The following is a 24,426-nucleotide window of genomic DNA, read 5'->3' on the forward strand; positions in this document are numbered from 1 at the left end:
TTTGTCTTCATTCTGTGTTTTCTGCTTATACTGTTGAGGTGTCTATTGTAAGCCCATCCCAAATCCTTTCTTTAGAATGAGGCAGAGAATAAGCAAATACATGAAAGTATGAAGGGTTCTGAACTTTCTGAAGGATAAAGTTATTAAACGTGGTCCCTTTCCCATGACAATGGAGCGTTCCAGATCTTTCCATCATACAGCCAGTTACCGGCACACACACATTAACAGTTGCTGCTTTAATGTCAAGACAAATACATAAATGTAAATACTATATCTTTTATACACACAGGTAATGCTAACAAGGGGCTTACCCTCAGCAGCTTTTCATAGTAAACAGGCAATTAGATAAGTCGGAAAGAGAAAAGACACATCACCACATAAAAGCAGGTCACAATAAAAATTAGATGATAGGAAACAAAATTGTTGCCATTCCAGCAACTAATGAAAGTATGTTACTGTAAACAAGCCTCTGGTGGTGCTGTAACCCCTCTCAGGAATCAGGAAACACACTGAAGGCCCAAGCTCGGGTGGGGGCAGGGGTGGGGGGGATGTTGCATTTTACTTTGAAGTCAAAGAGCAAGAGGAGCTGGTTTTTACAGGATGAAAATGATGACACCGGTGCCCGCTTATTTCTGAAACACAAAACTGATCTCTCAGGGCTGTTTACTGTTTTCTGCCCTTCTCTGTCGCCAGAGAGTCTTTTTCAAGTTTCCTGTTCACTTCCAGGCCTGTTGTTTCCAAAACCAATGATTACAAATGAGAGGTGTGGTCTCAGATGAAAAATACAATTATAGGTTTCTGCGCTGTCCTGAGGGGAACCCAGCAGGGAGGCCAATGGTAAAACAGTGCCTTCCTACAGAAGGCTTTGTGTACATTACTGTAGCAAGCGAGTTTCAGATCCAAATTCTCTGCTGGCCTATAAAATTGTTTATCTAACTTAAGCGCAACTGTTTCCCCAAATCTTGTCAACCTGCTGTGGTTATTACTTCCAGGTGTGGATCTGTCACCCCCTCCACACAGGAAAAGCAACAGCCTCTCCTCAGCTGAAGAACCTTAAGACTCCTGGGAGGCAGGAATGGAGTAAAATGTTAGAGAAGGGTTGATTTATAATAGATCTTACTGCTGATCCTGCACCAATAAACAAGCTAGGGGAAAGAGGGTTGACTTGGTAATTCCCTCCCACCGAAGGAGGACATGGTGAAAAACTACCTTGGGTCATCAGAGTCAATTATACTTGGGAGCAAACATGGCATTCTTTTTGCTAATTTATAAACAATGACCTCATTTCGTTTTGAAAAATATTCTCCTTTAATGTTTAGTAGAGACATACATAAAGACATACATACATACATAAAGGTATGTTTAGACAGACATACCTCTGGTCCTCCCAACATCACCTCCCAAACTGATCAGCTGGTTTTTAGCACAGACCACATAATAGCAAATTTATAAAAACCAAGTTATCCACTGAGAACAAGAGAGTTGGGGGACTTTAGGCTGGAGGGAGAAGCAATCTTGTTGTTCTGTTTTTGTTTTTTTTTAAGTGAATACAGCCAAGGTAAGCTGTATTAATCAGAATAATTAGTGTTTTATGTATAGAGAGTGTAGAGGACAACACGAGCAGTTGGGCCATGAGAGAATTAAAGAGAGAATGTTGACGGATGGTAAAATGGGGGTGGAAAAATATTAAATCTCTCACCTTCTTCACATGATTATGCAGCCATGCAGACAATTTTTTTCATGCAATTTTTAAAAGACATTTGAACTATGTGACCCAGCAACTCCACTTCTCTAAGTATGTAAACAAGAGAAATGATAACCTATGTCCACACAAAAACTTGCCCATGAACGTTCATGGCAGTATTGTTCATATTAGTTAAAATGTGGAAACAACCTGAATGTCCATCTACTGAGGAATGGATAAAGTGTGGTCGGTCCACACAATGAAATGTTGCTCAGCAATAAAAAGGAATGAAGTATTGGCACGTGCTGCTGTGGGGAGGAACATTGAAGATATGATGCTAAGTGAAAGAAGAAGAATGTTTAGATTTTTAAGCAAATTTTCGAGACTATCTCCTCTAGGCCCCATCTCTTTACTCTCTCGGTGAGCACACTATGTCCCCAGGTGCCAACTAGTTGCATGTATCCTCAGTACCACCATGAACATTTGAACCTAACTCTCTGGTCATTCCTAGAGGTACTTTTCTCTTGCTTCAGTCGTCTTATTTGAATCGATTTTCACAGTCAACAACAGCAACGCACAATTTAACATCTAGAATCTTTGCTGTAGCTGCTTCTGTAATAGTTTGAGCATTTCTTTTCTTAGTTCCTCTGAGACAGCACATATAAAATGAGTAATTATTGCTGCTAAAGAATTGCTGGAGTCAGCAAGGCTTCATTTCATAGGAACTGCATTTCCTCCTCCTCTTTTCCCTCCCACCACAAAATCTCCCCCATAAGTTAAGAATTAAAGACACATTACCAGGATAAAGAAATCTGCCCTGAAAGAGGCGTTGCAGCAACCACGGCAAGCAACCAAGAGTATTAACAATAATTTCCAATGTAGCTGAAAAGGTTAGATGATTTGTCTTTGAAATGAGCCAACTCTGCACACTTGCACGAGATTAAAATCAGTTTGCTTTTTCTTCTGGACACCTCACCTCTCCTATTCCTACCCCCGCCCCCAAAAGGCAAAGCGGTTGAAGCACATAAACAAATAGTTCTGGAAATTAACTTCCTTGATCAGAAGAAAACTCAAAGATAAATTCCATTCTGCATTAGTTTTCCTACCCTTCACTGTGATCAGGATTCATTGTGGTTTCTCTCTCCCTGGGGAGATAATACTTGATTGATCAAACACTTCTGACACACAGAAGCTTAAAAACAGAAAGAACTACAATTGCATGTTATATCTTAAAAGAAGTATGATGACCATGACCCACAATCTAGGTCATTTCTGAGCCACAGGAAAGAGGAGGCCATTTTTTTCTTAAGGTGACAACTCTGTGCGAGCGAGTTATTTCCGCACCTGTAAAATGAGAATACTAACCGGACTTCATGGGGTCAGCCTATGAGTGCTTCAAATAGTGCTGAGGACGGGTGAAATACCAAGTCACTCTGAGCTTGGTTCATCACCATCACCACCACCTAGACCATCGCTATCTTTGAGAAGCTGCCTAGGTGGCATAGGAGCTAACCCCCAGGGCTTTTCATGTCTGTACAAAGCACTGACATCTTTACTCAAATGTTCCTATTTCCAAAGACCCATCCTGCAGGAGCTACAGGTTCATAAGATGAAGCAAAGAAAAGGAAAAAGACAGAAGAAGATGAGAAAAGACATTTTACAATTACAGAAAAAGGCACCTTATTTTGTTTTTTCACAGTGATGTTTAAAAGATGAAATTCTTAAGAACATTCTTTCCAATACGGGAAGCCAGGAAAGTTGCTAAGCTGAAAAATCTCTCTAGAAAGAGTCCTAAGTTGCCCAGTCCAGAGAGAAATCTGTTATTTGAAATCCTTCTTAGGTGTACACTGCATCCTCCTCCCCACTTATATTCATATATAAGCATCCTTGTTAAACCCAGAATGGGAAAAAAAGGACTCTGTTCAGAGAAGTGTTTTTACAAGCTGAGAGGAACAGGAGTAGAAAGCTGGCACCTGCGCCTACCTCTCTCTGGGGCTGGCCAAGCCCCGGGTCAGCAGTACGGAGGTTCAGGACGTGCACTTCCTGTGGCAGCCCTGTTGTGCCTCTGCTGGCACACCCCGACAAGACAGTGAAGCTCTCCATTAACGCCTGGACTGGATGAGAGGCATTGACAGGCGACAATTCACACTGGGTACTGGGCTCTGGACCTGCAGGGGGAATCACAAACACAAACCCCTCAGAAATAGTGATTAATTGCGCTACAATTAAATTACTTATTCTAGACGATCAAGCCACTGCCAACCCACCAGAGGAATCTTTCCAGGTAAGTTGTCTTCAGAACTAAATGGCAAAGAAGCGTGTTAGCCTATTCTAAAACCCCACTCTCTAAATTCCTTTTAGATGATTTTGACATGTATTTGATTATTTAAATTCCCTTTTAGACACACAAGTCACGAATGTATTCCTCTGGATGGAGGAAACCTCCCATTTGACATCTGTGTTCAATTCCTTCTCCATCTCCTAGAAGAAAGCCAGAAGTAAATGGAATAAATTGCCGAAAGCCCAATAATAGTATGCATAAATATTAAACAACTAAAATTGCACCCAAAAAGTATAAGCTACTGTCCCTTAACTTTTAAGCACTGCCCTCTTCTTAGAAAGAGCAGAACAAACTTAAGAATGATACAAAGGCGCTATAACGAGCAAGGGCAATTGGGGCCAGAGTTGTACAGCAAAGTTTGGGCCAGAGGTCAGAAAAAAAAAGTCCTCCCAGAAAGGGAGAAGTGTATGAGTAGAGCCCCAAATAGAAAAAGTAGAACCCTGGTCACACTTGGCTCCTGCTTCCTCACTCTCCCCCCCCTTCCCTAATAATCAGAACTTGAATTCTGACATCTATTCCCGCCCATCTCTACCTCCTGTGGTCCTCATCGCCTGTCTCTAGACAACTGCAGATCTTCCTAAAAGGAGACTCTAGGGTTCAGCTCTTCAAGCCACCTCCCATTGAGAGCACCATCCACCTCACCCAAGGTGCTCAAGGGGTGGTTATTTCTGATACAAACACCAGCCCCTCCCATCACTGCCAGCATCTCCTGTCCCTTAAGGACTCCTGGCCTGTGAATAAAGCCCAAGTTTCTTAAGCAGGTGCACAAGGCCTTTCCTGACCAGTCCCTTCCTCTCTCTCCAGCCTCACCCCATCCCACTCCAGCAACCCCAACTGGCTTCAAGTGCTCCAAATATACCATAATGTGTTCTTAACACCACATCTTTATTTAAGTTTGTTTCCTTTACCCAAATCCCTCTTCCATTCTTAACTCTGCCCCACAACAAACACCCCAAACAGAGAGAGGTACTCTTCCTCCATCCTCACATGCTTTCTCTGCCCATCTTGGCAGTTTCTATGCCAGTGTAACCTCCTGGACTGTGGGTTACTCATCTTTGTAACCTCAGCACCCATCACAGCACCCGGCACGTCAGAGATGCTCAAAAAATATTTGTGAAATGAATCATCAGGCTTTAAAAAAAAAAAAAAACTGCTCCCTCCCTGACTGGTGATTAGAACACCATTCTGGGGACTTGGATTTTGCTGTAGGGAGCTAATATAGGAAAGAGATTGCTGTGATGATGTGAGGTACAACCCCACTTGGGCCTCACCACACACTGGCTGGATAGGAACATCCAAGGAGGAGGAGGAACCAGTGATACACCTCTACAAATTTGGTGTTGTCTCCATTTAATACCTGGGGAGACTGGGACTTGAACATACAGCATCCACTAAACCACACCTTTCCAAGCGGAATCCAAAAAAGACCTGAAAACACTCAAATTAGTTCTTCTGACTTCTACATATTAAAAGTACTCTCCAGGATTACAGCCTCGGTGTAAAATGCCAATGCAGTTCAGAACCAGGCAATCCTGCACCCCCACGGCTATACCAAAAGCAGATACCCAGCTGCCTGGTGTGCCAAGTCTATTTCAGAACTCACGGAAATTATCTAGGCTGATAATAGTTATCTGGTCCAAAATGAAGTATGCACCTTCTCAAATAATCACTGCTACTCTCTGTGCTGCTGTACTGTTCCCAGCTGCTGAGAAACAGAGGTGGTGAAGGAAGATGTCACGGTGGCAAAAGAGGGAGGTACTGGACAAACGATTCCCTGAAGTCCCCATGTAGGGCCAACAGTGTGAGCAGGTGCTCCCCCTACTGTTTCCCCTCCCACCCTCACCAACAGCAGTGGGCCATCCAGTGTATTTCATGCCCCAGAGCTCCAGAGTCTCCTCCTCCTACTCAACTCTGGGGACACACTGAACTCTGGGGACTTGGTTTCACAGCCTCTTACCATGAATCTGCCATTATCACAAATTAAGCACAAATAAAAATGCTTTTCAAGATAGGGGGTGGGTTAAAAGGCGATGGAGATTAAGGCGTGCACTTGTCCTGATGAGCACGGCTGATGTATGGGAAGTGTTAAATCACCATGCTGCACACCTGAAACTAATATTACACTGCATGTTAACTCACTGGAATTTAAACAAAAACTTAAAAAGGGGCACCTGGCTGGCTCAGTCTCAGCAGAGCATCCAATTCTTGATCTTGGAGTCATGAATTTTTTTAAGATTTTTATTTATTTGAGAGAGAGAGAGCACGTGCACAAGAGAGAGGATGAGTGGGGGGAGAGGCAGAGAGAGGAAAAAGCAGATTCCCTGCTGAGCAGAGAGCCGGATGCAGGGCTAACTCCCAGGACCCTGGGATCATGTTCTGAGCCCAAGGCAGAGTTAACTGACTGCCATCCCAGCATCCATAGGGTCAGGAGTTTGAGCCCCACATTGGGTGCAGAGATTACACAAAAAAATAATAATAAAAAAAAACCTTTCAGCTCCATTTTTATATGCATGTGCAAAGCTCTGACCGGCCTGTGGTTCACGGTTCCGCTCAAAACACATCTGCCATCTGCCTGACTTGCCCTCCTGGCAATGCCACCATCACCCATCAGGATCTTCCTTAAATCACCACACTGCTTATCGCCGCATGGGGGCTGGAGCAAAAACTCACTAGCAACAAGTCAAAGGAAAAGGTCTTTCCCAAAGAGGGAGGGAATCAGAGAGGGGACACCCCCAGTACTGGGGACTAGCAATCCTGACCTTAGAATCCATGGTTTCTGTCCTGCCCACAGTCCAGGGCAGAGCAAATCCCACTTAATGGACACCCGTTCCAGCCATGCGCTTTACAAGTCAGCCTGAGGTCAAAGAAAAAAAGAAAGCCAATGCACAGGCCACACTCTTATCAAGTGATTGGATAACTGCACTTTACAGAGACCCACTGGGGTCAGTGTTTAAACACACTCCCTATAGAGTGTCTCTGACCATCAGGCACACCAAAGTAGTAGTTTTTGAGGTTCCTTACTGTATTTTTTTGCCTCCAAATTAAAAAAAAAAATAAGCTACAAAATAGGATTAAGCTATCCTTAAAGCCAAAAACAGCAAGAAAGAAAAGATATTAGGAGTTATCCAAAAAAAAAAAAAAAAAAAAAAAAAAAAAAAAAAAAAAGGAGTTATCCACCCTTAGCCTCCAAGGATAAGTAAGGGTACCTTCAACAATTCAACACACAGTCTGGTGTAGTAAAAAATAAAATAATTTGCTCCTATTTATTAAATGCTCACTATAGGCTGGGCAGTGCTAGATCTATACAACCTTGAACACCATCATAAAAAAGTGGTAGTACTCCTTTTTTTTAAGAAAAGGAAAATAAGTTCAAGGCACTTAAGTAACTGCTTTAAGGTTGCCCAGTCACCCAAGGACTGAGACTCACACCTACCTCTGAGATTCACATCTTTATATGGTGCAATTTTAACAAAAACATATTGAACATTTAAGGAAGAAATCATACCAATTCTCAACAATTTCTCTCAGAAGATAGAAGCAGAGGGAATACTTCCTAACTCATTGTATGAGGTCAGCATTACCCTAATACCAAAACCAGACAAAGATATTGCAAGAAAAAAAAAAACATAGACCAATATTTCTCATGAACACAGATGCAAAAATCCTCAACAAAATATTAGCAAATTGAATCTAACAATGTAAAAAAGAACTGTACGCCATAACCAAGTGGAACTTATCCCAGATACACAACTGATCTGATAATCAGTAACACATCTCACCAACTGGCTGACAAAGAAAAGTCAGAAGAAAAAAAAAAGTCACATGATCATATCAACAGATGCAGAAAAGGCATTTGACAAAATCTAACCATGATTCATGATAAAAACTCTGAGCAAACTAAGGACAGGAACTTCCTCAACTGGATAAAGAGCATGTACCAAAAAAGAACCCCTAAGCTAACATCATACTTAGTGGTGAGAAACTGGCAGCTTTCTCATTAACATCAGGAATAAAAGCAAGGATGTCCCCTCTTCCCACTCCTTTTCAACACTGCACCAGAAGTCTTAGCTAATGTCTGCAGCTAGGTATGGCCATGTGACCAAATTCTGATTAGAAAGATATAATCAAAAAAAAAAAAAGAAAGAAAGAAAGAAAGATATAATCAGAGGGGATACATGCAATTTCCAGGAGTTTTCTCATGAAGGGAAGGAGCTGTGTTCTTCTGCTCTTTCCTCCTTCCTGTTGGTTGGAATACAGATGTGCTGGTAGGTCCAGAGCAGCCTTCTTGAGCCATAAAATGGAAACAACAGGCTGACTGGGACAAAGCCATATGACAGAGGTTGCCTGGGTCCTTGATGAACGTGGATCAGCTCTGAACTTTTTATATGGAACACATGTAACTTTTATCCAAGCCAATATGGGTTTTTCTGACACAGCTTAATCTACTTTTACTTTACTTCATCAAAAACACCAACCTTAGTCCCACCAGAGACCCCACATACAAGGTGTCCTCCGAAAAGACTTTCTCACCGTTCCTCTTTCTTTCCCCTGCCTTGGTGTGGCAAATTCCTACTCATTCTTCAGATCTCTCAAGGAAGCTTCTCTTACTTCTCTTACATTAGGTATATGCTTCATTTCTTCAATACTCTTCATTTCTCTTAACTCCATGTGCTTATACTTATATAATTATTTGTGCAATTATTTGTTTACTGTCTGCGTACACCCAAAGACTGAAACTACCACAGAAGAACGGAAGCCTATCGTTCTGCTTATTGCTGTATCCCTCCTCCCAGGACAATGTCTGGCACACAGTATACACTCCAATACTAATGAGGGAAGGGGAAGGGAGAGAAAAGGAAAGAACCACAAGATGCTCCAAAATCACAGGATTTCATATAAATAAAAGACTCCACCCTAGAGTTCTTCCTTTCACTCTTTACCCAGTAGCCAAAACTTCAATACTGTATTGGGGGTGGGGAGGAATCAATCATGAGATGAGGGAGGTGGCATATTTGGTTGCTAAGAATCAAGTCCCAGCTGGGGCTTCCCCACCCTCAAATGTCACAGCAGGCAGGAACCACAAATTTGTTTTTGTCCTCTCCTCCCAAACACTCTGCTGATAAGGTGACACAACACTTCCCTCTGCCATCAGCAAGCCCCCAGCCTCCTGCGACCTCTGGGTCAGGCCCCGGCCTTCCTGACCTTCTCCTGAAGCCACAGCATGCCTCTGTGAGATGGCCTCAGAGTGGCTTCCACTGCAGGCTGCTCACACAATGTCAGAGCCACATCCAGGGAAAAAAGCTTCCACCTTGGGAAGTGTGACCCACCCCCAGGCTCTACACCACACAAGCCTAAGCTACTACACCAAGGCAGCCACCACGAGGCCCACGTGCAGCGCCTCACAGCCACAAAGGCTTGGAAACCAGGAAAACATGTGCCGAAACCCTGTCTGACTCATCTGCTCACTTCTGTGGTGACCTGCAAGCTCTGGAGCTGCTCGTGTAGGCTCTCACTGACAGCCTCAGAAGGCTGGGAGTTTCTCTTGTGGCCACCACTGGAAACCCACAGCCCTTCCTTCCCTGAGCAATCCCTTACCCACAGTCAAGAGGCAAGTGAGCAGCGTGCTCTGTGAGGATGCTAATCAGCACAGCAAAAGCTACTTTACCACAGTAAGGATCAGCCAAGGCACAAACGATACAATAAGAAACGGCTGGCTGAAGGCAACAGTGCTATAAACACGCCCTCTTGTTCACCTTGCACCGTTCTTTACAATTAAGACATTTTACCCAAAAAGGGGGGGTGGGTGGCATTTTTACAGGTACTTTACCTGAAGCCTCACAGAAACTCTGTAACATGGATAGAACAGATATTATTTCCACTATAAGTAAAATGTTGCAGCCACAGAGCTGGGCTCATATTTTGATAAAGTGCTTCCTGACAGGCACGTACAGGTTCACCTCCAGAGGCATTTCTCACTGTTGCCTCCCCATCTGGATATTTCTGTGTATTCTAAGCATCTAGTACGTGTCCCATCCAGGATTCTTTGGGGGTCATTCCCAAAGAAGTCTAATTTTCCCTTGGTCTGAAAGCGTGAGCTGAGTTGATCCTTCTCTGCTGGCTACACAAGCAATTTGATCTCCCCCAAATCCTGCTGGGTGTTGTGTTTTGTTTGACGTGCCCTCTTTCCTACCCTGAAGTCAGACTCTGTTTTTCCTTCTCAGGATACCCTCCTCAGCCACCAGGACAGACCCATGGCCCCTATTTGCCCCCAAGATGCTATATCTACCAAGTAAAAACATTTACTGACCTGAAGGCAGCACAGATACAAGTAAACCCCGTGGTGAGAAACTCACCAGGTGGCCCAGACCGAGGGGCCTCTTTCACAAAGCAAGGCCACCTGAGGCAACACTGTGGCGCATATGGTGACACCCTGGGCCTCCACCTCCTGTGAGAAGCCAGGGTTTAATTCTTCCTGAGTACAGTTATCATGCACCTTCTCTGGGCCACACACTGCGCACGTGTTGTTTCTAATCCCCATAACACCGCTGTAAAGACAGTGTTAAAATCCCCATTTTAGAGTAGTGGGACCTGGGACTCCTTAGAGGCTAAGTAACTTGCCAAAGGTCACCACCAGTAGGGCACAGGGTGGAATTCGAACCTGGGCTCTCAGACTCCGGGCCTAAGCTCTTCCCGTGATAAGTCGCCGCCTGCTTGCACCCAGCATTTTCCTGTCCTTCACCTCAGGGCTTCATGAACAAACAGACTTACTGGTCAGACATACACATTAACTCATGTTTGAGAAAATAAGCTACTTGGCTCACACTCACAACCTTTTGGTCAATTTAAAAGACTTCATAAACTCAATGAGAAAGCACAAGCTCATTTCTCATTTTACCAAATGTCATCTTCCTCTTTTCCACTAATGTTTGCTTATCTGCACACATGGGAAATGTTCCTGTGATCTGGCTATCACATCAATGTCTAAATTCCCAGTTCCACTTAAAGGGGAAAAAAATGCAAATGGACTCACCCTTTCATTATGTCCTTTAGCTACAACACAGCATTCCGATCTCTGTTTCAGAACCCCCACGTCCACACTGGCTGCAGGCCAGCACTCAGGCTTGAGAGAATGCAGACGAAGCATCTGGGAACAGATGCATTTGCTGCACACACTTTAAATGTAATCTGTCCCCAAAGAAATTAATATCACACCTCACGCAAGGAATAAAATCCTGGACGTAGGGGAGTTATTGTTTGGGGGAAGGTACAATAAGTAATTTTCACATTTAATAAATGGGATCCTTAAGCATTTTAACTACCAGTGCATACCAAGTTGACACAAACATCTGGTACCTATTGCACATAATTTCCAGCACACAGATTCCCCATATCACCCAAGGTACTAATGAGGAGCGTGTGTTCAGCTGCAATAAAAGGAGTAAAGATGTAGAGGGAATCGCAGGGTAACATTATAGCCTGGGACCAAGACATTGCAGTGGGGAGATTTTATTCCAACACCACCATTGGCTAATAAGGGTTTCTGTTATTGTCCCACCGGGAATTCTGCAATGTTGTCAGCTGTGAAGAGGGACAAACTCCCACAGATTGTGTGCCTGGGCACTGCAGGATCTATTCTGCCCCTGAGCTGAAAATTCCTTCTACCCCCACGGGACGTGAGAATCTATAGGAAAGGGCACCCATGATGATTCCTCAGCCACCAGTACAGCCGGGCTCCCAGTGAGCTGCAAGCAAGGGAATGCGACAAACGCCAGGATATGATGCAAAAACAAAGCTCCAGGAAAAAACACCTGGAAAGCCAGAGCTCAAGAGTGCCTGCAGCGTACACAACATATGCTGGTGTTTATACCATCTCAAATTACAACTGGTTGGAGCTACAGCCCTTTGGGGATGGAACTGTGGAATGCACCACCATTAAAATCCAAAGGAGGCCCTTCTACCAAAGTCCCACCTAGTTTTTTCAACAATAAAACTTAAGGCTAAAGCTTATCCTTGGTAGGAAAAAGACAAGCAGAAGAGTTTCTAGCATTCTAAAACCCATAATGCATATGTCTCAGGCAGAAAGAAAAAGCCAGATTTTTCTACAGTACGACTCCTTAGTCATGTCTTATCATAGTTTCATCCTCCAAGTGAATATCTAAATCCAGACCTTCCTCTTGACAAACTAACCCTCTTCCAAGAAGTCAACTGCCAACTTGTTGGGCCAAAAGCCAATGCATATTTGTATATTGTTGTGTTCAAATCATGGTGCAACCATACTGAAGAATTTCCTGTGTTCAAGTTGTGTTTTTAAAAAGTTCAAAAAGGAACAATGGAAAAAGCATCTTTAAGAATTTAGGTTCTCAAACTGTTGAGAAGTGCCACATTATAAAGGCACTTACTCTTCCATCTAAGCAAGATACCATACAACCAAGAGTATCAGAGGGGACTCATGCGGCTCTCTGAGGAAGTGGGGTTTTTTCATGTTTTTTTATAATCTGAAGAGAACAGGTAGCAGAAGAAGTATGTTCTTAGAAGTCACCACTAGACACAGCAAGAGAAGAGCCCCTGTATTAGAGACAGTGGTTACAGGAGGAGCACTAGACCAGGAAACATGAGAGGTGCCATTTTACATCCAGATCTGCCACTTACTCGTTGCTTAACCTTGTCCTTAAGCTTCCCATAATCTTCTTTCTCTTACTTTATGAGAGGTTCATAGATCTGGAGACACTATACATGCCAATGCTTTACAAATTTCAAGTTCTATCAGAGACACTAAGTCCCCTGAGGGGAGAAGAAATAAATGAATGAAAATATTTTCTCCATTGAAAAATGTTTTCTTTATGAGCTTTTATAGTGATTAATAAAATATCTAAGATAAGATGTTCTTATACTACTCCCTAGCCAATACTCCCCAAAAAATTATTTTGAAGAACTGCAGCAGCAAGATTTAAAATAAAACTATGTGCAGTATTAGAGTAAAAATTCCTGTTCTCTGAGCAAATTCTGGAAGTACAAATCCCAAAGGTGAGAAAAGTCCATATTTCTGCCTCCAGGGAATTGCCCAAATCCAGAGAGTAATCTGGCATCATCTTGGCTGACTTTCTTGTTGTTTACTTTCAATCTAGAAGATGGCACACCTGTTCCTATTCTGACAAGATCTAGGAAGCTAGGAATAAGGGGGACACTGGTTCGCTACTCAAGCGTTTCTGTTAAGAAGGAAACAGAGCTGACAGTTTGTAGAAAAATCTAAGAACAACCAATGTGCTGCTGTTCCTTTCACAGTGAAGCTAAAAGGTTCAGGAGAATATATGGAGCTGGTGTTTGCAGAGACTGCAGCAGTTACAGGTCAATCAAGCAGCACCATTGAGAAAACTGCTAGATGTAGACCAGGGAACAGGATGGTTGTGCCCAGCTTATAGCCCTGGCCTAGAGCTCTTTAGGGCTCTAAATAAAGAGACTCCATAAACCTGATATACCTATTACACTTTTCCTTTATAGCCAATATCAGCTTTTAGTTATAAATCTATTTGGGCATATGTTTGTGTGCCATTCATTTATTAGGGCATATGTATTTATGTCTTCTGCTTAGCTGGAAACCACATGAGGGCAAGGATCATGCATGTTTCTTGTGCTTATCCTCTATCTACGCAGAGCATGGCACAGTGCCTCACAGGTGGCAGGTGCTCACAAATACTTGTTGGGTGATGAATACCTCAAACAACCAAAACCCTAATTCTCTACAAACGATGAAGCTGGTAGCTCAGGTTTTGTATCTCTGCCCTGCCACCACACTTTAGCTTTGTAACCTGGAGCAGTTACTTAACCACTCTATGTCTCTGATATTTCATCTACACAATGGGGATAATCATAGTATCTGCCCCATAAGACAGTTCTCAAGATTGACTCGTTTTTATTATCATATAATTATAATGATTATTACCATCTCTCCAGCTAAGGCACGTGTCCTAAAAAAAAAAAAAAAAAAAAAAAAGATACTTTTAACGTATCCCAACCTCCCTTTTGCATTAGGAATCACAGAATATTAGAGTTTACAGGAAAACTGGGGCCCACGTACATCAGTGCCCTCACTGTCACCCACAGGGCCTAAGGGACCTCTACAGGCATATTACATTATATTGTACTCCATGTTATTGCACTTCATAGGTACTGTTTTTTATAAAATGCAGGTCTGTGGCAACCCCGTGTTGAGCAAGTCTATTGGCGGCATTTTTCCAACAGGATTTGCTCTCTTCCTGTCTCTGTGTCACATTTTGATAGTTCTCACAACATTTCAAACTTTTTTCATTATTATATTTATCATGGTGATTTGTGATCATTGATTATGACACATGGAAGTTCAGGTGATAATTAGCATTTTTTAGCAATATTTTAAAATTAAGGTATGCACACTGGTTTTTTTAGTCATAATCCTATTGCATACTTAATGGACTATAGTTAAGTGTAAACATAACTTTCATATGCACTGGGAAACCAAAAAATTCATTTGATTCACTTTCTTGTGATATTGGCTTTATTGTAGTCATCTGGAATCAAACCTACAATATCTCCGAGGTATGCCTATATAAACTAGTTGGTAAAAAGGCCTTCTATTCCAATCCTTCCTAGTTTTCAGACAAGTCCTTCTGGTCCTAAAGATGCAAAATTAATGTACCAAGATAGGTCTGACTAGGGTCCCCAGTTTTAGTGGCTCTACTTCTAGAAATTCCTGATCTGCTGTGTGTCAACCATACTCAAAAAAAATTAAAAGAAAGAAAAAGAAAGTTCCTGATCCAACCCAAATATCATCCTATATACTTCTTTATTACTTATATACTCAACTACTTCTAGAAAGGAAATCGAGGGGCTTGTAATAAAAATTTTTAAATGGGCTTAGAAACCCATGTAAGCTTCCAAGCAATTAAAAAGTGGCTATGACAAAAAATTTCATCAAAGAACTTAAAGGAAACTATTTCATTTGAGCACCTCACCTAGTTCTGAGCTTCCTAGTCGCCAAGGTAAAAGAGAAAACGTGATGTTTATACGACCTCATTAAAAGAAAAAACAGGGCAGCCCAGGTGGCTCAGCGGTCTGGTGCCGCCTTCAGCCCAGGGTGTGATCCTGGAGACCTGGGATCGAGTCCCACGTCGGGCTCCCTGCATGGAGCCTGCTTCTCCCTCTGCCTGTGTCTCTGCCTCTCTCTCTCTCTGTGTCTCTTGTGAATAAATAAATAAAATCTTTTTTAAAAATGAATGAATTAATTAATTAATGAAAGATAAAACAAATCTCATAAAAAGGAAACAAGTCAGCTCTTGGGATAAGAAAATATGTTTCCTAAGTCTGAATTTCAGAGGCCTGTGATAATGCAAGGATCAGTGATTTCAAGAGTCATTTTACAAAAAGTATAGGTACATAACTCTTCTTATATGGCTTCATTAAAAATAGAGGGAATAGAGGGAATATATTCTCTACAGTGAATTTCATTCAGGGGTCCAGGCAATTCTCTCTGGTATGCATGCACAAAAACATCTTTTCTAGAATTGGAAGCTTTTTTATTTTTACTTTTTAAACCAATAAATTACATCAATGTATGTATGAAGGCAAAAAACAAAGTGGCACTAGTTTGCTAAAGGCATTTGGGGGATTTTCTGATCTTGGTTTTTAAAAACTCGCCATTCAATTAGTCCAGTTTCAGATTTTGGGGGCACCTGGTTCGCAGTCAGTGGAGCTTGTGCCTCTTAATCACAGGGTTGTGGGTGTGAGTCCCATGTTGGGTATGGAAATTACTTTTTAAAAATCTTTAAAAAAAGTTTTAGATATTGCTATGCTGAGTCAACAAGCAATTTCTGAAAAAAAAAAAATCTAAGCAGAGTTATCAGTTTAACAACAGGCTAGAAGGGAAGGGTTTAATTCAATCAAATTGCATTTAACCTAAAGACAAATATAAGAAATTATTGTACTGCTGTTTAATAAACTCTTCCCAAAATTTAAAGCTGACATAAATGAGATAGCTGTTCAGAAACCACATCTACTGAGCATGCTCACAACAAAACTTCACACACAGTAAAGTACTGTCAAACACACATCTGTATCTGACAAAGCAACCTTTCAAAACAGATGTGTCATCAGATGTTTCAAAGCTTAACTTTTTTTTTTTTTTAAAGTTTGTCACATTCAATCAAAGCAATTTCTGTTTTTCGGAAATCTGTGTGTTATTTGGGGGGGAACTTTTCTTCGGTGTTTTTCCACTCTGGATCAACTAGCTCCTCTCTTTTCCTCCCAAGTGAACCTTTGGAAACCACTCTGCCACAGGGAATTCACCTTTTCTCACATGGAGACGAACTCTAATACTTTCAAAGGGTCAATCTGAAAATGAAATCCTTTGCATGCCAATTCCTAAAACAAAAAGGACTTTGTTGCAAGATTTGCACAGAAAAATGTATGAAAGCTTAATCCATTATTTAAAGTAATAATTAATTCTTTCTCTGAGTGTTTTATATCATATTCCCTTCTTCCCCTCTTACTTCATCTGGACCCCCCCCAAAAAAACACCTTACCACCACACAATAAATGCTTCATTTATTCAGCACTGACTGGTAATGGGATATCCCACATAAGCAAATCTTCCAAATAAGTAAGGCTTTACTCCTTTCAAGAAAGAGATCTAAGTCATTTTTATTGGAAATCTACATAAAATGTACTACATACATAATTATTTCCTGGCCACCTTAAATATTGTGAGCATCCTGAATATCACTAATTTTTTTGAAGGACTTGAGGTTATCATTATGAATACTAATAACAACTTATTAAACTTTGGTATGTTATTTCAGTTTTTGTCTCTACACCAAATGGTCCCATATTTGCATTTTATAATGGTGCCTATACTTTTTATCTTTCTGATTTTCTCCACAGGCTGCAGGTCTGTCTCTCCACTTCAAGACCATCACATATCATCTTTCACACTCAATACTAAGTCAACAGCTTGGCTGTGGGCCATCCCACCTACAGAGTAACCTCTATGGACTTCTGACCCCTATCTTCCTTGTAACTCACCAAATGTTTTGGTTTCCTTCATGTACTATGGATGCACAAACCTGCTATAAAAGTGACACTGTATAACCTTAGTGACAATAATTTCAACACTATTAGTGACACTGTCCACATTAACCTAATTTGAATGGTAAGCCATCAAAGAAAGTGAAATATGCACTAAGGGTGAACTGTTGGGAATTTAGTTCACACAAAAACTGTGCTAAAGGCTCTACTCTATTACTCTGGGGCTTCAAGCATTTTAGAAGTACTATCTTTTCAAGAGGAGGAGAAAGCAAATATATGACCAGGTCTCCTGTCATATATATATATATATATACATATATATACACACACACACACACACACACACACACACACACACATACACACAAAGCAAATATATGACCAGGTCTCCTGTCATATATATATATGTACACACACACATACATACACACACACACACACACACAATGTGTGTGTGTGTGTGTGTGTGTCTCATGGCATCTCCCTCTCTTCTTTATTTTTCAGGATGAATAGATATTTAATCTGCACATCCCAGGTTAATTACAATTTTAGCATCACCTGCATATTCTTCTGCATTATAGCTGCCCAACAGAACTTGTAATCACTATTCCTTCCCATCTTCACTCTCCCACCAGTGCTAGCGGACACTGTCACTGTGATCAGTCACTGCTACCAGCATCCCTGTTTGAGGTTGTGTACAAATGATCCATTGTGTACAACACAGTGTAGGGCAGCCTGCATGCTGGACAGTGCCATGTCACAAAGAAAACACACAAAGCCACTCAAAAAGCCCTTCCATTGATACTATCTGCAGCTTTCTAAAATCAAGTCATGACATGGAATCTTCCCTACCTTCTGATCTTAAGTTAGAGGTATGAGTCAGACTGCCCTCTTTGTAAACCATGATTATGCTAAAATAAAAAAAATTTTTTTTTAATTTTTAAAGGCAGATACAGAGAATTTTTGCAGTTTCACAGACTCAGAGTGGCTCACGTTTTAAAGCCCTCTTCTGAAATAAAATACTGTTTCTTTGCCCCAGAGATAACTCATAATTTATCCTAAATTTTGACCTTTTTTACTGTAAAAAGCATAGGAAGTTACATGGAAACAATGAATGGAAGTGCACTTTTTTATTAAACAAGAACAGGAAACTTTCAGTAGTTTATGGTAAAACTACATATTTGAGCCAAAGAGAAAACTTAGACTGGGCTCTTTTAACTCTTAACTTCTCACCTTCTCCCATCTGAAAGATATAAGAATATGTGGAACTGACATCCATGAAACAAATTTCAAGACAAGAAAAAATTAACATTTATAGGCTTCAAAATTATATTTCCCCCAAATTACTTAATGAGCCTCTTCACACGGGCCTACACATACTTATTCTACTATTGCATGGCTCAAATGAGTCATAATAAAACTCTGGAATATTAAAGACAATAAGTGAGGAAATTCCAGAAAATATAAAAACTATTTCAGGGAGCCAAAACAGAACTGTATTTATTTTTCTATCCTAATGCATAGGAATGAATAAACCAGCAAATAAAACAGGCACTCACAAAAGTAAACATACATCTGGCTGCAGCTCTGTAACATAAAGTCTTCCAAATTTACCACCTCCTCCATACTAAAAAAATTATCTCCTCAAACAAAGCAAGCACCCCCAAGCATCCTCCTCCAATTCTAAGAACCTTCTACTATACCAATTTAAAAACAGGTTTTCTTTGAATCCACAACACACAACACAGCAAGCGACACATAACAGGAGCTCCATGAATGTTACAGAAAGGAAAAGCCACATGTTGTTTTTTGTTTTTTTTTTTTTTTAATTTATTTATGATAGTCACACAGAGAGAGAGAGAGAGAGGCAGAGACACAGGCAGAGGGAGAAGCAGGCTCCATGCACCGGGAGCCCGACGTGGGATTCGATCCCGTGTCTCCAGGATCGTGTCCCGGGCCAAAGGCAGGCGCTAAACTGCTGCGCCACCCTGGGATCCTGGAAAAGCCACATGTTATTCTCATTCACTTTAGTCTTAGTCCAACCCTATCTGGGTCATGGCTCCAACTGCACTAAAAACGTATCACTTCCCTAAGCCTCAGTTTTCTCATCTCTAAAATAGGGATAATACTTATCCTGGCTAATCCCCAGGATTGTTATGAAAGAAATGAGATCATGGATTTGAAAGTTTTTTATTAAATCAGGAAGCCCTATAGAAGAGTCAAAATATTACCAATAAATATATGAAAAATCAGTAGAAAACAACATCCTTTCTCCTCACTGCCCTACTCTTTCTCTCCAAAAAACAGCTCATAACATACAGTAACAGGCCTTAAGAATATAGAGGGAAAAAGGCTGAACTTGAGGTTAGAACCAGGTTCTAGTCTCAGCTCTGTTAGTAACAAGCTGCTTGACCCGGGCCACCTATAAAACTAGGGTTAATCCTACCTATGTTGTCAAAGCAAACTAAAGTAAAGGATAGCAAAGAATTCTACAAGCTTAAAAGCAAGACACCTATAGAAAAGATTAATTGGAACTTAACAAAAAGTTTAGACTTAAATGGCTTTATTATAAAATCAGTTGACAAGGAAAGAAACCACCTGTAGTTAAAACCCATCCTAAAAGACCCTCCCTGAAAGAAGACTAAGAAAGACCATGGAGTAAAAAAGGCTCCGCAGTGGAAATGCCAGTATTAATAAATAAAAGGATGAGGGCTTTAGAAATAGGAACACGGAGAAAAAAACTGTGGATTAGACCCCCTGTGAGTCCAATTAAACTTGAAAATTGAAATAGCAGGTCAGATTTTCTCCATTCCTGGTGAAGGCAGAGGCAGGCAACCCTAATTCTACATGTGCATGCCCAGCATTCCAGAACAAACAGCAGCTCAAGCAGAAAACACAGAAGGAGAGTAAGAGGAGAAAATAGATCAACAAACTACAACAGATTGGTCACTTAGTAATTAAAAAGAAAAGAAAATAACCGATTTGAAAGTTCAACTCAAGGTTGAATTCCCTATCAGAAAATTACTAGAGGCCAAAGCCTACATCTGCATAATACTTTAAATCTGAGGCTGGTCTTTGGAAAAACATTTGACAAAGATTATCAAAACATCTATTTTTCTTTCTTTCTACTCATTTTTCTCCATTATTTTTCACATTAACCCTTGAGCTTCACTTACCACTACTGCTTTCTCAACTACAGCTAAGCAAATACATATAAATACAGACTGATAGACACTATATAACAAATTTTTCTATATCTATTCTTTAATCGACTATTTCCCTTTTATAATTGAGCAAATGGCAAACATTCACACACCTAACAGTCCACGAAATGAGCCAGTGCACAGTGCTGTTATTGGAACCATCCTCACAGTGCTTAGACAGTTTCAGATTCTTCTTGGATTCCAAAATGCTCACTTTTTAAAGTGAGCATACCACCTGTTCCAGCTGTGGGGGTCTTTATGGGATTTTATTTTGAAAATCACTAGAGACTGTGGTTCCCACCTATTGGCCTCAACTGAAACTTTAGACTCATGTTCTAAGCATGAACATTCAAGCACAGCTTTACCTGGTGAGAACACATCAAGAGCAAAATGAAGCATTAGGGAATTTAATTATATGCATTTTTTTATACCCTCTACATATGCAGAATAAAACATACTTATCTCACCACTTTTTTTCCCTAAGTTAATCCAGGACTTCAACTACAGTAGGATATGATTATTTTCAATTACTCCCATATAACTGATTTTCTTACTAAAGAAAACATCTTCATGTCACCACATACGAATCACTGAGTACCTGATCATTTTATGATCTTGTCCGCTATGCATCTAACAGAATCAAACTGGCCCTAAGTAGTGAGAATTACTGGTCTTGCTAAGAATTCAATAACCCAGTATACAATAAGAACTCTAGTTATGTATTTGCTTTAAAATAAGAACACTAACTTTTAACTCCACCATAGGCTTTGGACTCTGCTTCTAACTTAATGGGGAAAAACTTATCATGATGAGGTCTAATTCCAGGTAGCATTAGTGTGTTAATGCAAATCCCTAGCCATCTGATAGTATTTTTACAAACAAAGCATCATAAAGAACATACTGTTCAAAAGTCATGGTAACTGTGCTTTCCAAGGTCCATATTTGACAATCTTTAGGAGAGGATTGTAGATATTAGCACAGAGCAGTAAGTGAGATGCAATCCTTCTTCATGACAAGGTCACTTGCAAAAGAACACTCTGACCTTGGCAAAGTTCTGGAAAATTTAGACAAATAGGAACTGCAAGAAGTGTTTTTGTTATTTTATTATTGGTATTTGTTTTTTCAAATATTGCCTGCTTTAAATCACCTCCTTGATTTTTAAGCCGGAAAGGATGCAATGCCTGAGTTACTATAGTTACCTTTCTCCTGCTGCTTTTAACTGCCTATAAAGCAGTATCTGTAGACACCAAACTTAAATCACCCTGGCCTTGCCAGGACAAATGTTGGCCCATGTATTCCAGCAAGGCCATGAGTATTCTGAAGGTCAAACAAAATGAGGATTATTTCCAGTCAGAAAGGAAGTCTTTGCTTTCTGGAAGGTAGCCCCCAGCTCAGCCTTGACTTGGTATGCTACAAGGCAAGTAAACCAAAAAACTGGAAACACCCTTCATTTTTAATCAGTACTTTCTGAAAAGATGCTACTGATAACAGGGAGAAAATGTGAATGTACCTGATATGTTCACATTCCGCCCTGCCACCCCCCGCCCATCTTGGCTTTTCTCCTTTTACAGATGCATATACAGATGTTTGAAAGAATACTTCACTGATGAAGTTTTCAATATAAACTATAGAACATAAATGTGTATTCCTGCACTATTCGTGAGGAAGGTTTGACACATCACCACTTAGGGTTCTCCTATTTACCAAACAAGTCTCTATAAGTCCTGCCTATAGTAAATAGTATCCTAGTGATTATGGTGCTAAAATGGAAAAACAAGAAGGAAAGTGGAGGGTACTTTCTGATGTCTACTTTTCATAAAGGGCCAAAAACCTAATTGTTTTCAAGCACTAAAGGTGTAAGATCAGTTGGACCAGTTGAGATTTGCATCCTATGGGGCAAGCATAATATTCTCTTTCTCTGGCACACAGAAACAAAAAGCAGTCTCATCTGCCCCTTTTTTGCAGATAAGGAAACTGAGGCCCACAGAAATCAAGGGACAGTTTAGCTTGGCAGTCACCGCCTACCACAACACAGCACCACTCTCTTCTGGGGCCTAGCCACCCAGAAAGGCCTCCTGTGTCCCCAGCTCTGGCACCTAGTCTTCGCTCCCCGTCCCCAACATGCTGAAGGCCCACCTAGACCTTAGCGCTCACCTGAATGGTCTTCACTGCCTCCATGAAGCCTCTCTCAGCCAGACAGAGCCTCATGCCTTCCTCCGGATTCCTACAGCAGGCTGGTTCTTCTTAGAGGCACACACCACAGCACCAAGCTGCATGATCCCCCCTACCCACTAGAGTCAAGTGTTTCCTTATTAATCCTTCCCAGCCCCTGGACAGGACCTCGTACATGGTAAGCACTCAATAAATGCTTGTTCAATGGAATTATTTAGTTGATTAATGAATAAAATGGTGTTTCCAAGGTTCCACAGCAAGTGGGCAGCAGAGGTAAAAATAAAACCCAGGCTTCATGAGGACCAAATACAGCTTGTACCATGGCCACCACGAAAATCCACGGCTGCATTTGTTTTCATGTGTATGGTGAGGTGTGTACTGTGTTGTGTGCATACACACAAAGTCCTCACAACTAAGCTAAGAACAGTGAGGCTTCTCACCACTAAGCTTGGGTTTTTCACTGTGTCCCCACAACTTTGCAGCTATTTTATATCAAAATGCTAAAAAACTGGATCATTTCCTCTTCCCCCCCCCCCCCAGCCTTTTTTTTTTTTTTAAAGTTTAGGACAGCAGGAAAACTGCTGAGCTGAGACACAGAGAAAAGCTGACTCTGCATATGCCTCATTGTTTTCCATTTTCATTCCAGCACAGTTGTGGCTGGAAACCAGCATTTAGTATTCCCGATGGACCTGCGTCCCTGGTGTTTCAAAGCGTTACACTTTATACCCTACTCAGAGAGGTGTGAGGCAATGGACTGTGTTCTCTCATATATATCATGTATCTTTAGGGAAGTAAGCAAAATATGTGTTTGAGGAAAGGTGGAGAAAAAAGGGACCAAGGGAGTTTTCAGAGATGTAATTACACATACACAAGTGGGACCTCTCATGTGTATGTTTTGGAGGTGGGAAGTTTAATGTAAACGTTGACTACATTTGTGCTTGTGACTTTTATATACATACTGAATCACCATACACTTCAGCACACATCTGTTAAAAATGCTGAAATGTTCATTGTAAGATTTACTCTATAAGGGATTTGTATTCCATTGTTCCCCCCCCCCCAGGTTTTCTTAGCTTTCCTCCTTAAATATATTTGATAACTTATTTTTAAATTTTTGATCACTTAACTGCCAACAGGATCCTCCTATTATGATCCATGGACATGGGTCATTTTGCCAGAAAAGAACTGATGCCTTGTTTCCAAACTGCTCTAATTTTGCCTCTGGAAGGAAAGGCTGCTCACACTTACTTCAGGGAACCCAAAGACACAGAATCCTTCCTCAAATAGCTCAAAACAACCCTTCAATTCTGACCATCACCCCATTCCACTGTCCCTGTGCAAAGGGACCACTTCTCAAAGAGCTAAGGCATCCCACAGGTTGAAAATAATCATCTCTGACCCCTACGGAAATGAAAACTCAAAGGGAGCAGAGACAATTTGTCCACTAAAGGCCATTCTCCTGTTGGGGGTTGGGCCTCCAGGAGTTAGCTGCATCTACACATACAGGCTGTAGGTGTAGATAAATAAAAATGATTTATTTTTTTAGCATGATACTAAATCCACAGCCCACAATAGCAGGACATTGCTGTCCGGGCACCAAGGTCTCAGTATAGCTGCTATCACAGCCTCCTGAAGTCATGAGTCATACCTCCAAGCATGATGACACAGATAGAGGCTGCACCCCACCCCACCCCAAATCTAAAGGATGCCCGCTCTCTCCCTACTCACACTATGATGCTTTATTTCAAAGACATTTTACTTGCTATGGTTTTTCTCCTTAAAGACTTTAGGAAGAGAATGGACCAGCTTCAGAGCAATGGGGAAAGAGACACTGAATTGGTAATCAGAAGACAAGGGTTCAAATTCTGAACTGGCTTCCTGGAAGCCATATCACTTTATACAAGTCACAACCTTTCCAAATCTCACTTTCAGATAAATGGTAAGTAGCAGCACATTTTTCATGGGATTGT

General features: G+C 41.1%; 1 protein-coding gene across 5 annotated transcripts in view; it reads right to left on the bottom strand.

The window, feature by feature from the left end:
• TGFBR3 (transforming growth factor beta receptor 3) overlaps positions 1 to 24,426 on the bottom strand; it is a 194,706-nt gene that overhangs the window by 110,132 nt on the left and 60,148 nt on the right. For all 5 annotated transcript variants that reach the window (XM_077905403.1, XM_077905401.1, XM_077905399.1 and 2 more), the window contains exon 3: positions 3,668 to 3,852. In XM_077905403.1, coding sequence (XP_077761529.1) covers positions 3,668 to 3,852 — 185 coding nt within the window. The remainder of the gene's footprint in view (positions 1 to 3,667; positions 3,853 to 24,426) is intronic.

This window comes from Canis aureus, chromosome 8 (assembly GCF_053574225.1).
Source record: "Canis aureus isolate CA01 chromosome 8, VMU_Caureus_v.1.0, whole genome shotgun sequence".
Taxonomy (NCBI): Eukaryota; Metazoa; Chordata; class Mammalia; order Carnivora; family Canidae; genus Canis; species Canis aureus.